The following is a 15,371-nucleotide window of genomic DNA, read 5'->3' as shown; positions in this document are numbered from 1 at the left end:
AGAAAATGCTCTTCTTTATTCTATTTGGTCAATTTCCTTTCAACTGACTGGAGGCCATTATGTGCCCAAAACAGGAAGGCTTGCTTCCCTGTAGAGATTCAAGATCAGCACACGTTTCTTCAAATGCTAACCTACGACAGCAATACTTCAGGTCCTAGTTCTTAACTGTTCTCTTCAGCCAGTCAGATTACTGAAGTTTGCTCACTATCAAAAACATATGTATGATTACATGAACAATACTCTTGCAGTAAAATGCAATATTTACATACAAAACAGCTCACTGTGCATTAATTACTGTCAAAATGTAACAGAAATTGTTTCATCTTTTTAAACAATAAAAACTGAAAAACAATTCTGCGGCCTCTTCTGTTCAGTGCTGCAGTAAAGGGCAGGACAAACAAAAGATGACACCTAAAGATGAGATAACACAGCATGCCTCTAGTGTAATTACAAATCCATTTGACATAACTTGCTACTAAACTTAAAATGCAGCTTTGTACTAATTTACAACTCTATTATTAAGACAAAGTCTGAAAGAGCATTTAGTTGTATCTGTTTTATATCTGCATTTTTAAAATTGCTATCAGCTAGATACGTAGCAGATTTTTCAACAGAAAAAGAACTTGTATTTTCTGGCCTTTTGTTGTTCAGAAAACACCAAACTATTCCAAATCATTTATTTTTGAACAATTGGTATTCAAAAACTCATTAACCAACTGGTTGAGCAGGAAAGTTGGACCAGATTACCTCCAGAGTTCCCTATCAACCTCAACTGCTCCATGACTTTAATACTCCTTTTGGTTGTAGGACTGATTTTTTCCCAGCATCTACAAAAGGTTCTGAGTTTAGTGAGTAGTACATCAAGAAACAATTTATTGCAAAAATTCAGATATAGTTTATTTACTATTTACAAGTATAAACACATTAATGCTACAGATATGCTGTCATGTTCATTATCATGGCATCATGGACATGCAATTAAGACTCCTTAGTTTCATTAGGCACTGTGCAGTCACTCTCAAAATCTAACCAAAACAAATATGGCACACCATACATTTTATTTTTTCACTGTTCTAAAAATCTTTAGTACTAAAGGAAATTTTGATATTTTCACCCTAGAAGATATTTTGTTTTCATAAAAGGATAGTTTATTTGGTCACTGGTCATAACTGCTTTCTCAGTTCAGTACTTCAGAGAATCAACAGCTTTTGACTTCGCAGATATTGTTTCTATTACTTTTTTCAAGTCAATGGGGGGAACCATCACCAGCAGACCTTATCAGTGATCTGAATTCCATCATTTCAGCTGCAAGACAACCTTCAAGAGAAGAAAAGAAATAAGATAGAAGTTGAATGAAACAAGAAACTTAAGCAGATTGGGGAACAAAGCTTTATGCTGGCTGTTACCATATGTGTAACTGTATAAACACATCTTTTCTCTGGAAAACATCATCCCTCTGACAGCTCTCTTGTACAGCTTCTCACAATTACTACTTCCAGTTACTTTCCTTAGCACTTACTGCACAGAAATCACTTTTCAGCTCCACATAACCAAAAAATGTAAAATAACTTCCAGTTCCAGTGCAATTCCCTTCCAATAAAGCATAACCAGGGGCACCATTTCTAAAGCGAATTTCTCCTTGTCTTTTCCTTTAAGTATGGAGATGACAACATCCCAGAGCTCTCACACAGATCTTCAAGCAGATATATGGCATGTTGAAACCACAAGAGTCAAACTGTTCTAAAAAGTGTCTGTCAAAGATGCACATAAATAGATATACACAGTCTGCTCAGTGTAAACCTTTCTGCAATTCTACAGTCATCTTACCCATGAATTATTTACTCTGGCTTTTCAGCAATATATCAAGAACAATTCCAGTTAAAAAACCTTAATGCACAAGAACTCAGGGAAGGAAAGAACATCATTAAGAGCTACCTTATTAGCAGCTTCCAGCGCATTTATTAGGTTCTGCAGCTCTTCCTTATTCATTTCTATAGAAATCGGTTTAATTTCACCATTTTCTCTCACATCCAAATCAAGATTCAGAAGTGGCATTTGCAGCGTGGAGATCTTATCACTGGACAGAGCAAGCTAGGAAGTTTGATGAAACAACAAAGTATAAGGTGGAGTCACTAAGTTCTTAGCCTTTTACAACATCAGTTCTATAATTGATACCAAATGCGTATTACCAGAACAAACATCCACATGACAAAACTGAGAACCACATGATTAACTGCTCACAGTCATCTCTGCAGTCTTTTCTGCTTGATTATGTTTTTACATACCAACAATATAATAAAAGAGCTCTTCATAGCAAGACATTTGTCGAAATAAAATGACTGAGCTGTGACATTTGTATACTCCAGATGAAAAGCAATGACATATTTGATCTCGGCTCTTTGAAAGTGAAAGCACGTGAATTCTGAAGTAAATTCAATACAGGCATAACTATTTTAATGAAGTAAGTATTAGGCCTCAAAATCATGAGATTATATGAAACTTTCAACTGTTCCCAAGTAGTGTTCAATTTTTTTCCTTAGGGAGAGGAGAGAGATTACAGCATTAGAAAAGGGAATTTTATCTTCAGCTTATACAGATTTCTGTCCAAGTCTCTGGTTTGGTATCATGACAATGGTTTTCTGGTGCCCACAAAAATTGAACCAAGGCCCAGAATGAGCAGGCCTACTAAGGAGGACATCTAAAGTTACTTCTTCATTATGGAACACTTCTTTTTATATTCAAGCACCATTAAAAAAACCTCTTACTTTTAATTGCCAGTCAAAATCCTGCAGCTGGGCAGATGAGATTGCATTTACTGTTTCTACAAGTGCATTCCTGATTTCTTCTTTTCTGCCTTTTAGACATTTTATGATTGCCTCTTGATAGTTTGCATTTAACTCATTCATCTGCTGAACAGCCTGTAAGAATAAAAATTTATGGCTGCTTAAAATATGAACCAAAGAAATTGGATATACCACCTGTAATAGAAGCTTGGATACGTACTGGTATCCTACAGGCTATCTGGATAGATGTTATACTGCTATACTATACCATGGCCTCATCTTCCTCACGCAGCTCTCAAATGCTGTTCACGTCTGATACACAGCCAGCATTTATGACAGCAATGTAAAAAAATTATGTTCTTGTTTAGCAGTTATTCAGTTGATGCACACAATCCTTTGCATTGAAAGAAGCAAGATACTGAAGCCTTCTTAGATGCCATGCTAGAACCAAAACAAGAATCACACACATAACCAACAGGTTGAGCTCTGAAAGTTTCAGCTGAGCAAATGTTTCAGAAACATACTGATGTACAGACTTTCCTATGAGTACGCAAGTATTTTTATTTGATCCAACTACCAGCAAGTAGCCTAAAGACCACCAATGAGCAGAAGATGAGAAGATTCTTGATCGCAAAACAAGTTTTTGCAGAAGTTACACGCACTGGAATACCCTTGAATGATAGTCATTGTGAGGCATGGTCCATTCACAGCCTAAATGTTTTCAGGATTAACATTTGTTTGTTGGAGAATATCAAGAGCACAAATTGCTTACAGTTCTAATTAACATCAACAACAGATTATGTATTATAAGCAAAACAAGTTTAACTTCATAGTACCTAAGATACCACTTTAAGTCACCATAACACTACTTTAATAAGTATCATCCAGCACTATTTAATTAAGATGGTACCCAGGTTTCTTTTAGAAGTCTTATAATATTATCTCTGGAAAGTGGACATGCTGCCCACTTTCCACCTGACCTGAAACTACTCAGATTTAGCCTGCCACTGTTCAAGCGCTACACTACAAAAATATTTTAGGACTAAACAAAATACAAAGCTGATCACCCCAGAACAATCTCTTAAAGTCAAACCTAACCAGAGATGAGCCCTTACCTCTTCGTCGGTTATGTTTTTGCCAACGGCAGTTTTGAAATACGTCCTTGTTTCTTCCAAAACCTCCATCCACTCTGCCAAGCTCCAAACACCGCTGTAATTCTGGTACCGAGGATACCCACGTCCACATATGCCATCAACTATGTTATGAAGGAACTGGAACAATGCAATACACGTCTCAAAAACGCCCTGTCCCCAAGGTTAGGCTGCACCAGGTCCATCAGGCAGCTCAATCGCCACCCCTCCCTTTGCTGGACGCAGCCTAAGTGCTCAAATCCCACGCATCTCTATATGCTAAAGCAAACCGAGCCCGCATTTTCGCTTTTGTTTCTCAAAGGACGGTGGAAGCCCCAGAGGGAAGGCGATGCCGCCTGAGGGCCCACCACAGCACTGCCGGGGTCAGACGGGCCCGGCCTCGCCCACGGGAAGGCAGCGTCCGACAGCCAGCACCGCCCTGCCCTGCCCTCCCCGCGGCCTGCTCCCAGCTGTACAGGGCCCCGCCGCGCGGTCCCCCATCCCACCAGTTGTTTCCCGGTGGCGAAGGCTCGGTGCCCGCACGAAGCAGGAGCCCACCTCCAACGTCCGTCCCGGCGGCAGCTTCTCCAGCAGCCGCAGCATTTCCGGCCGTCTCCTCGGCGGCCGCCGGCACCCCGCTCCCCGTCCCGCGACGCCGCGCGTGCGCGCACGCACGCAGGGAAAGGCCCACCTTTCCGCTCACGAATCCACGGGTTCGAGGCCCGGCCCGGCTGCAGCTGGTTCTGGTGCCTGCGTGATAGAACATGCAGTAGGGTACCCCACGAGTACCCACCTGTCGTAACTTGTACAGCTTTTAGGCAGACATATGAGAATGGCATAAAACTCTTAGAGAGTGTCCAAAGAGGTGCTTCTCATTTGGACATATGAGGAGTAGCTGAAGTTCCTGGGTTTGCTCAGCCCAGAGCAGAGGAGCTGATGGGAGGCCTCATTGGCAACCCTACAGCTCCTAGCAGGGAGCAGCTCTGCGATAGCACCAGGGCCAGAAAGAATAACATGGGGCTGTGTCAGGGGAGAATCAGGATGGGTGTTAGGAAAGGGTTCTGCATCATAGGGTGGTGGGCATGGAACAGGCTGCCCTAGGCAGCAGTCATGATTCCAAGCTGCCAGAGTTCAGAGTGCATTTGTACACTGACATCAGATAAAGGTTTGGATTTGGGGTGACCTGAAAGGAGCCAGGAGTTGGACTCAGTGATGCCTGTGGGCCCCTTCCAACTCAAGATATTCAACAGTCCTATGATTCAGACTCTAGGCAGGGTCAGAACTCCCAGTATTTCAGATATACTAATGCAATAACACTTGTGTTGTGGAGCTCTCCCTGTTCTGCAGCTTCATTTTTCACCTCGTGTATAATTGAGTATGCAGATGTAGAATCAATAAGTATACAGAGAAGTTAGGAAGGAAAGATTATCCCATTAGAGAGGGATAATCAGAAATGAATGGAAAAAGCTTACCCTTGTCCTGGCTTGCAGAAAAAGACCTCCAAGAGGAGCAATCTCCAGAGAGAGATCCTTCCTTGGTGGCAGTCAGCCCTTAAATGGGGTCTAGGAGAGATGGAGCCAGGCTCCACCCCTTCCAGTCACACAGGTGAATTGCCTTCACCTGTGCTCCTGTAGCTGACCCATTGCTTGCCTCAGGTGATCAGAGGTTCAGGCCATGATTCAACAGTTCCCATACACCTTATAACAGCCTAACTTCCTCTGATCAGACAGGAGTAAGATCAAAGCTTGCAGTAGCAAACAAAAGGCTCATGTATTAAGTGAAACCAGAAAAGCTAGGATAAATACTAAGTAAAGAAGTTTATGCTGCCAGGATAGCATTTACCAGGAACAACTCATTTCTTGTCTCTGCTTTGCCAAACAGTAGAGAAAGCCAACCAGCCTGAGACTGGGTATGTAGAACAGGCTTTAACATTAGCAACAAGCTTTCTGTGCCTTAAGTTGATTTGAACATGAACATGAATAAGCAGCAATCTCCTAATCACTTATAGGAGAAAAACAGTACACAAATTACTGCACAGAAACAGATACAGAATCATAGTCTCAGAATCATATAATCATAAACTGGCTTAGGTTGGAAGTGACCTTAAAGCCCATCCAGTTCCAACCTCCTGCTATGGGCAGGGCTGCCACACACCAGCTCAGCTGCCTAGGACCCCATCCAACCTGGCCTTGAACACCTCCAGAGATGGGCCATCTACAGCTTGTCTGGGCAGCCTGTACCAGTGCCTTACTGCCTTCTGAGTAAAACATTTCTTTTAATGTCTAACTTACATTTCCCCTCTTTCAGTTTAAAACCATTCCCCCTCCTACCTAACTTCTCTGTTCACAATCAGACTATGTAAAAATATAAAGTTGGTCCTCCTCCTGCTTTTAAGATCCCTTCAAGTACTGGAAGGAATTCTTGTAGGCAGACCTTATTTCAGTGAAACCCCTTGACAAGTTCACTGGCATAAGATCATACATAAATATAATATCAGGCCCTAAGAATACAAAAACAACTACAGGTCTGTACTTGTGGGTACGAGGGCTGTGGAAAACCTCAGGCTGGTTAAGTCAGTTTGCAGCATGTCTTCTCCAACCACTGGGATGTGAGGAGAAGCATGGTGTGTGGGTGTTCTGGAGAAGAAACAGATGGGGAGGAACTGATTTCTGGTTTTGCTGATTGTAAAACTTTCAATTCCTCTGAAGGTTTGCTACTACTAAAAGATGAGGTTTTTAATACAGGTTTCTGGGAAATGTTTTAAACGTATTACCATGAAATTGCTTTACCCTGCTCTTAAATTCAAGAATAGTTGCAATTGCAAGAAAAACAATTTTTATTGCAGATCATTTTGAATAGTAGTTTCCTTCATTGCCACAGAATGTGCTTTATCATGATTGGAAATCTATACAGTTTCTAACTGTACTACATTGCATACTACAAATCAGAGCAGCAGAGGGAGCTTCTGCTCCAAGCAAGACGGATCCTGAGACCACACAGAAGAAATAGAAAGGAAGTCCAGATTTAGGAAGAAATCAAATAGCAGAGGGATAAGGAGAAAGTTCATGAGTGTCCTGCTTAGTAGAAAAGGACCAAAGAAGTGACAGATTCAACGAGCAAAGATGTAAAACCTGAAAGACAGGAACACATAAACCACACATTCTGACAAAATCTCAGTGAACAACTTTCAAAACACATTATTCGTTGCTTTTTGTTGCTGGTGGTTGGTTTATTTATTTTTTTATTTTTTCCCCAGGTCTGAAGAATAAGGCATTTCAGTTTTCATGCATTTATAGTTTAAGGTAAAAATTTTTATTTGGTCTACTGAGATTGGAGGAGTAGTGTGGGCAGAACAAGGAAGTCAGAGCAGGGTAAGCTGAATCCATGCATCTGAGCTTATGTTAAAGGACAAAGTAATCCAGCAAACGAGGCTGCCTTGGCAGTTTGGGATTTGTCTGGACTTGCATTATTTGGATCCATCATGAGGTCTTAAGTACCAACTTGTCATGGTTCCATACACAGCAGCAATAATCCACCCTACTTTTGAGTGTAAGCTGTCAAGTAACCACAAAAACAGAGACAGGCCAGAACACTTCTGGAAAGTAGACAGACAAGAGAATCCAAGATGACAAGAAAAGCAGCGGCTTCATGAGCAAGAAATGTGAACTTCACATTATATTATCCACACTGCTGCTGACTCGTTGTTTTGTTTTTACAGATAACCCACAACTAAACTGCAGTAGTTAAACCTATTTTTAAAAGAATCCTTTTGCTGCAATGGCAAATGGAATGGCAATAACTAAAACATTTGGAAATAATTAATAATCAGAATCTCTTAATATTACATTGTTAAATATTATAGCATAGAAGTGTTTTACGTTGCTCTACAGATATGAAGTTGGAGGGAGCATCTCAAGATCAGTATAAACTATCCTCCAAGGAACTGTTAAATGTGTATGTTAGTACAGACAGATTACTGTGTATTTCACCAACACAGATGTACCAGTAAAGCCATTTAAATGGAGAAGGAGCATGAGGTTGCAGTTCAGATGCACAGTGGCTCTAAAATGGAGGTTTCTCTGTTCCCTTTGTCCTTTTTTCCAGCTCTATTTTCTTTCCCATTAGAGTGCTTGTGACTGCAGGATAAAGCAGCGACTGCAGAATATAACTGATATAGTTGAAAATGAGTTGTTTTTCTTTTGTACTTCTTTATTTTTGTCACAGGTTAAGTTTCAGCCAAGTTGCTACAGAGCACTGCTTCTGACAGAAGTGAACTTTATGGTTGGGAGTGAGGGGAAAGACAAAACTACTCCTCCTGGCAGCCTGGATTTAGGTCAGATAAAGTTAGTCCTGAAATGAAAGTTTTCAAAGGGATTTAAATCAGTGAACACTTTGACCACTAAACCAGGAATCTAAAAAGCTTTTGTAGAAGCTTACTTATAAACATGCACAGAGTGATCTGCTACAGCTGAAGATTGAAAATAATGTATCTTCATTTAATTTTTACACTGATCACTCAGTCAAGCTTATAAGTGAGGCTGAGTAAACAACATGACATTGATGTGCAGAACATCATTAGTTATTTGCTCTTCATAATCTATCATATGCATCATTACCTTAATTCTCTATTCTACATACAGCCGAAATGTCTGCAGGCTCACTATATTTAGCATTCAGTCTCATTAAGCTCTGGAGTTGATTTATAGTCTATCCATTAATATTCTCCTAATTCTCATTTTCTACAATTCAGTCCCACCATTTCCTGTCCTGAGTTCAGGGAACATGTTGAAGAATTTATTTTCATCTGATCTGTTACGACCATTTTATAAGGGAAGGTCTATTGTTTTCATTCCTATCTTTACACATTCTTCCTTTCACATTTAAGATTCCTAGGTAAACTGAATACGTTCCTAGGTAAACCGAATACGTAAAACCATCTACGTGTCATGACTGGAATTTTACTTCTGGTCTAATGATTGGAATGGTTGGAATGCAAAAAGAAAATAACAGAAAGTAAATGATAACTCTTGGGACATGCATTAAAAATACAAGCCAAATTATTGTTTCCTTCTCTAATCCTAGCCCTAAGATTGTAATATTAATAATGAATGGTCACAACCTGTTGATGCTTTTCAGAATTCTTTGGACATGAGAAAACATAAAAGAAAATGCCCTGTGGGTAGATTATGATGATCCTTAGCCCTGTTAGTAAGCAACAATTAGTCAACACTGGAATATGCTGCATAGCAAGTTGCACCAACGTGTCATAACAGCAGTGGGGAGAAAGTATTCCTAAAATAATAAACACACATCATAATCACACAAGGAATCCATGGACTGTATTTATTATATGGCTCTGATCTGAATTCTACTATACTATTCCACAGTACATTTTATTTTTATCACATAATATTTCATGGCAGTGAAAACAGTAGTTGGCCAAAAAATTTGTGCTGGAAAAACTCTCCTTGTTGGCAGAGGTTATTGCAATGAGGGCATAAGAAGAGAAGGTAATTTTACCAGGCTAAAGTAGAATACACTTTTCTGTTACAGCACATCTATGTTAAGAGTGTTTTTGTCAGTACAGAGCTCTTTTTTTTTATCACTAAATCCTTTCCAGTTTAAATACAACCAACTCACTCCAAAGACAGATGGTCTCAGGATTTACTTTCTCAGTCTTGTCAGGCTGTTCTCAGTTTGGCAGCCCTAAATGCTGGCCAGAATGCCTGGACTTTCTGGAGTCTCTAGATTATATAGAGGGAGCAGCTTTCCACATCTACTTCCTATTTCTGCCCTTTTCCTCTTTCATGGGAAATAACAGTTGAATAAGCTTCACTTGAGGCATTTCTAGACTTCTACTGAAAAACAAATCATGCGAACTCATCCTTGTATCCAAGCTCAGGGAAGTGGAGTCTGTTAGTGCACTCTAGACATACAACTTTCTTTGAAGGATGTTTAAAATCTGATCCTTTTCATGGCTTTTTTTTTTATTGGATGGTGTGAATAATGTACTTGGATTAGAACTAGGATAAAGAAAAAATCCCAACTCTGCCACTACAATATTTCCCAGACACTGACATCCCATTTAATCTTCATATGGCTAAGTTTCTTCACCTGAAAAATTAAGATAGTACTATCTGGCTGTTCCTGTGGGCAGTGTAGGAATCCATTAAAAGCTTGTGGCTTTACATCATCATGCTTATGAGCTTTAATTAGCTTTGATAAAAACCTTCAGTTCCTCTGTATTTTGGGAAAAGTATGACCATGGCAGCAAGCCAGGTATGCGTCCAGAATGCTGGAAACTTTTTTTCTTGGGAAATACATGGTAATATGATACCAAACAGGGCATATGTTGTGCTCTTGAGGAATAAAAAGAAATACATTACAGAGGAAAAGGAGGTCAGAAGAATTAATTTGAAAGTGCAGTGAGATCTCATCTAAATGTTCATGTATATATTAGAAAAGTAGATTTGGGGAAACAGCTGTAAGAGTCCTTACGGTTACCAACTTTTCAAACTTTGCTAACTATTCTGCTGTTACTGCAGTTTTGTCACCTTCATGACCCATCTTCCCATTGCAAAATCTGCTCTGAATTATTTTACTGCAGTTCCCCTTTTTCTTCAGCAAGAGACTGAAAAGCCCAACAGTTATCCTCTGCTATCTCAGATGAACAAAGATAAGAAAATAGAGTGGCACACACTTCATACTTTTTTGCAATGGCAAATGATTTTCTCGTGGCTTCGTCATTGATGATTAAGACAGTCGAGCCATTTTATCTCAGCTCGCCTATGTGTCATCTCTCATTCTAGGGACAAAGAAATATTCTGATTTACCTAAAATCAGGTAAATTTGATTCTCTACCTGAGAGAATCAAAGCCCAAGAAGCACTTTCATATCCATCCACTAGATTATAAAATACTATTTGTCCAAGAAACAGATTTAATAGTTTGACATAAGCTACTGTGTAAAAATAGTCAGAAAAGCTTAAATCTTACTTTTAAACTCAGAGTTGTCTGTTCAGCAGAAAGGATAACATAGAAAACTGTAAAAATAAGTAAGCAGAGAAAAATCTTCAGAAAAAAAATGTAAACTACATGAGAACTTTCTGTAAGCACAGAAAGAAAAAAAGCAACGTTTACTAAATAGCTTATTTGATACCATTGACTCAGCTCATTTTACATTTTGATAAACAGAAGAATGAGAATTAAGGTTATTTTGAGGACAAGTTTATATATAGAATGAGAAGAGAAGCACATAAGTACATTCAGTTTGTATATCAAAGGAGTTCTGAGGCACAATAAACTAGTAGCAGTGTAAACAAGCTAATAACAAGTTTGCATCTGTAGATAAGATAAGGCTGAAGATTAGCCACGGGAAATTGAAACATCATAGTAAACAGAAAAATAGGGGATAAAGTAATTTACCTGTGCATAATTCTACTCAGCTGGCACTACTTTCTAACCAAATATGCATCCCCGTTGTCCCAGAAGTAGACCAATATTAATTCAGCAAGAGAGCAAACCCAGACTCTTAGAAACTGAAGTCTCACACATAAACAGTTCATTTTCTGTACCGTAAAAAGAAGCAATGCCAAGATAAGGAGTTGCTGGAAGATGATGAGAGGCAAAGTGTGAGCACTGTACAAGTGAGTACTGCAGTCAAGTACTCCTTTAAAACTTATCTACACAAAGCTGGCATTTTATCCAATATTAAATAAGTTCTGCACAGATTTGTTAAACTGCATTACTTCTTTGGGTGGACACTTTTATTCAGAATTTAGTTAGTCTTTGTCCATTTTGATATAATTCGTTCTTTTCCTGTTAACGTTAGCAAAACAAATGTGGACAGATAAATACCAGGAAGCAAAAGAATAACTTAAAACATTTAAAAAGTAGTCACTGCTGGTAAAAGACCAAGTGGGTATGAAGTTTAGTTCAGAAGGTAGGAGATAATTCTTAACCCTCACAGCAACATTTGCTGGAGCACTTTTCTCCTGCAGTAATAAGTGCAAAACACCCAGTTGCTTTCAAGGTAAAGTTCAGTCCACTTATGAACCAATTGCATAGCATTCTTGGGATAACAAGGGAATAGACTCAGCACATAGAAGGTGACTTTCAGGAAGGCTCCCATGATAATATTTATGTACCCGCTCTACCTCACTCAAGATTTGCAAGTCGTATGTAATATGCATAGAATATACCTTGCACTGTAAATATACACTCAGAAAAGTAAATGTTAAATCATTCAAATAGAGGTGCATTGTCTGAATCGCTAGCAGACACTTTCACATTATGGTGCTTATTCTCTGTTGTTTCAATTTTTTATTAGTAAAATGGAAGTACTGATATCACTGTCAGACAGGAAGCTATGAAGGAAAATTCATGAATATTTATAAAACGTTTAGTCAAGTGATGAACGCAGTCTCTCCATGAGGAGATCAATAAACCCATTCTGATTTAGACAGTGTACGGTAAATAAAGGTCATAGCCACACACATATTAGAAGAGATAAAGACCAATACTGAACAGCTGTCTCATTCACTGTGCATCCATCATCTTGCAAACTGAGTCAGACTGAGTTCCTGCCAGAAAATGGATCCACAGATCTTATAGGAAGAGACTAACTCAAGCACATCTGCACAAGGGGCAGCGTTAACTCGCACTGGCAAAACAGAGGGTTTTCACACATAACATCATGTAGGACTCCAAATACAATATACAGCCAGTGAACTTGTAAGAAATAATTCCGAACAATTTAAAATGTTAGAGTTTTGGTGAAATCTCTGCTACAGTTAAATTATTTAGATAGAGCTTAGGAGAAAAACGGTGATCAGATTATTGGGTGATAGTCAAGCCCCTTTAAGGCTGCAGTTTATGATGAGTATGCTACTATCTCTTCAAAGACATTTCAAGCCAAGATATCACAGTATGTCACTATTTGTACTGTAAATACACACCAGATCTCTTTAGTACATCCACAGTCCTTATATTTATGCAACTGTACTTGTTAAGCCAGTGCACTGCAGTGGTGATAACCATCCATGTCTATAAAGCCAAATCCCCATTGGCACTGCTATTAATGTGGATTTGACAGTATATTGTTTGGGGAATCATATCCAGGTCCTCAGCATTTCATTAACTGGAGGTACTCCAGGAAATGCTTGATGGCATGCCGTGACAGATTTCTGTCTTCCTTCCAGTTTTTCCTTTGAAAGTTTTCAATCTGCCAGCATGTTTAGTTAACACAGTTCCCATGACGTACATTCCTTTCTCTCCTGTGTCCCAAGCAGTGCCAATATGAGCACAGCTGGATGAGCTGTTCATGCTCATGCTTCTGGAGTTATTGCAGCCACGAATTGATAGAGGGTTTGAAGAACACAGAAAATCAAAGAGCTCCCTAACTGTGCTGGATTCATCAATCACTCTCACATGCTCATAGCTCTCCCTTTTCGTGTGACAGTTCAGGAATTAATATGGAAGACACATGGACAATGCACAGGAAAGCAAAAGTTATATCCATGTGGAAGACATTCAGTGTTACTATCTCCACACAAAGTTAGCAGGGAGATTTCTGAATTGAGTATTACCTCTGATATGTTTTCTTTGTAGATTCTCTACCATAATATATTTGGGAAAACACAGCTTAATCACCCTTTAGAGAAGCTGCACAGATGCTATTCATCTCTGGGACTAATACCATTTGTACTAGTAGGCAGTAATACAAAAAGATAAAAGTGAAACCACATACATGTAACAGGTAGGTGAGGGGCACTCGTAAAGCCTCTCACCCAGTCAAACAGTCCATCTTGGAGGAGCTCGTATATCCTACATGTCTCATTAAACTGCAGAAAGTACTGCACTAAGGCAGCTCAGCTCCTTCTGGCAACAAAGCTAGCTCATTCGTGGTTTGGTCAGGTATTTTTACAGTACAGTGGTGTGCAGGCCTGATTGAGGCAATTGTCATTATTGGGCAAACAAGGGAAATAAAAGAACTCCTTTTGTAGCCGTGAGCATACAGAACAGAGTGGCATGCATGAAAAAATATGAATGTGGAAAAGTGCATGTGAATTATTTACAACTGCAATGTGATTACAAGAAAAGTAGCAATTTTATTAAAAGCTTTGCAAAGTTTTCTTTCTCAAACGACTTGAAAGTTGTCAGTAAATCAATGTTAACCAATAAAACTACATTGTCAGTTGTCAATAAATCAGTGTTAACCAACAAAACTATATTAAAGTAACTGTTTTTTGGCAGGCCTGCTGTCTTACAGCAGCTCACTCTGCCTTCCCTGCATTGCAAGTGAATGAGCAAAGATGCTGGATACTGCCAAGGAAATGGAAGAATATCTTATCTTTTTCCTGTTCAAAAGAATACAACTAACTGCTTAATTTCAAGACAGCAGATATGGACTTCCTTCACACAGATCTATTTTTATTCCACCTTACATGTCAATATGCTTTGTTTCTGTAGCCATATGGGCCATTCAAAGAACAGAGTGCTGGATCCATTCACTGAAACACAACTCAAGGGTTTTCAGCGTGTGGTCAGGGAGACAGGACAAGCTAAAATGCAGAATACAGGAAAACCACACCACACACAGAAAGGTGAGCACAACCAGTAGCTACCACTCTGCGCAGCCCTCTGATCTCTAGTTTGCAAATAACTTTTTTTTTCTGTTTAAACTTTTTGTTGCTGCTTTTGCTTGTTTGTTTCAGCAGAAGATGGTCTTGGAATAGAAATCTTCTGACATTTGTAAAAAATGTGGTTTCTTTGCAACGGGCAGCCTATAGGCCATAAGAGCAAAAAAAGGGCAGGGCTGGGCTTCAAAAGGGCTATTGATGACAAAAGCTCACTGACATTCTGATACCAGTGATTTGTTTAAGATAATTAGGGCAGCTTCCCAATAGCCAGAGGTCTACTTCTTAGAAAACAAGAGAGCCTGTTTGCTAACCTTGATTAGCCCAGTGGCTAGAAAACTTGATGTTTAGACAGGCCAAGCTGCCTTTGGTGCCAGACTGTGCTGGCAAACGACCAAGAACACCAATTTGCACGGCTGGCTTGTCAGGCGTCAGGCTCTGCCACAGCAACGCTCCCACCACAGCCTCCACCTGCTCGGGGCCTCAGGTCAAAAACAGCCTGTAAATGATAGCTAACATTTTGGGATTGCCAGCGCTACAGAGATTGTTAAGAGCAGCTCTTTTTGTATTCTTTTTTCCACTTACAGAGCTCAGTTCCTGAGCATGGCTGCTCAGAACAGGAGGAAAGCACGCGGCCCTTTGCTGCAGCTTGCAACTGAAAAACGGGGGAAGGGGCTCACACAACGAGGCCTGGCTCCCACGGCAACGAGCAAAGCGGCTGTCCCACGCTGGCGGCCGCAGGTAAGGGCCGGCGAGAAAAGCGGCGAAGAGCCCTGAGGAGAGCCGGCCCCGCGACGGGTCGAGGCGGGGCGGCCTGCACGG

The 15,371-nt window shown here is 39.9% G+C and overlaps 1 protein-coding gene across 1 annotated transcript; it reads right to left on the bottom strand.

Annotated features, from left to right (window-relative positions):
- Nucleotides 1–853: 853 nt before the first annotated feature.
- On the bottom strand, nucleotides 854–4,583 carry COMMD8 (COMM domain containing 8). Its single transcript, XM_010710171.3, has 5 exons — nucleotides 4,472–4,583; nucleotides 3,899–4,054; nucleotides 2,766–2,918; nucleotides 1,936–2,091; nucleotides 854–1,317 (listed from the first exon to the last, which is right to left on the bottom strand). Exons 1-5 carry the CDS (start codon nucleotides 4,514–4,516, stop codon nucleotides 1,297–1,299), a joined length of 531 nt encoding a protein of 176 aa, XP_010708473.1. The 5' UTR covers nucleotides 4,517–4,583; the 3' UTR covers nucleotides 854–1,296.
- Between the last annotated feature and the right edge of the window lie 10,788 nt (nucleotides 4,584–15,371).

This window comes from Meleagris gallopavo, chromosome 4 (assembly GCF_000146605.3).
Source record: "Meleagris gallopavo isolate NT-WF06-2002-E0010 breed Aviagen turkey brand Nicholas breeding stock chromosome 4, Turkey_5.1, whole genome shotgun sequence".
NCBI lineage: Eukaryota > Metazoa > Chordata > Aves > Galliformes > Phasianidae > Meleagris > Meleagris gallopavo.
Note: the sequence above shows the minus strand (reverse complement) of the source record. Positions and strands in the feature narration are given on the sequence as shown.

What these genes read in the sequence shown, in the direction of transcription:
- COMMD8 (XM_010710171.3), bottom strand. Translation starts at nt 4,516, where the DNA reads ATGCTGCGGCTGCTGGAGAAGCTGCCGCCGGGACGGACGTTGGAG. An exon ending in CGCCGGGACGGACGTTGGAG is followed by an intron (nt 4,055 to 4,471) that starts GTGGGCTCCTGC and finishes GCATTGTTCCAG; the next exon opens with TTCCTTCATAACATAGTTGA. An exon ending in CGCTGGAAGCTGCTAATAAG is followed by an intron (nt 1,318 to 1,935) that starts GTAGCTCTTAAT and finishes CTTCTCTTGAAG; the next exon opens with GTTGTCTTGCAGCTGAAATG.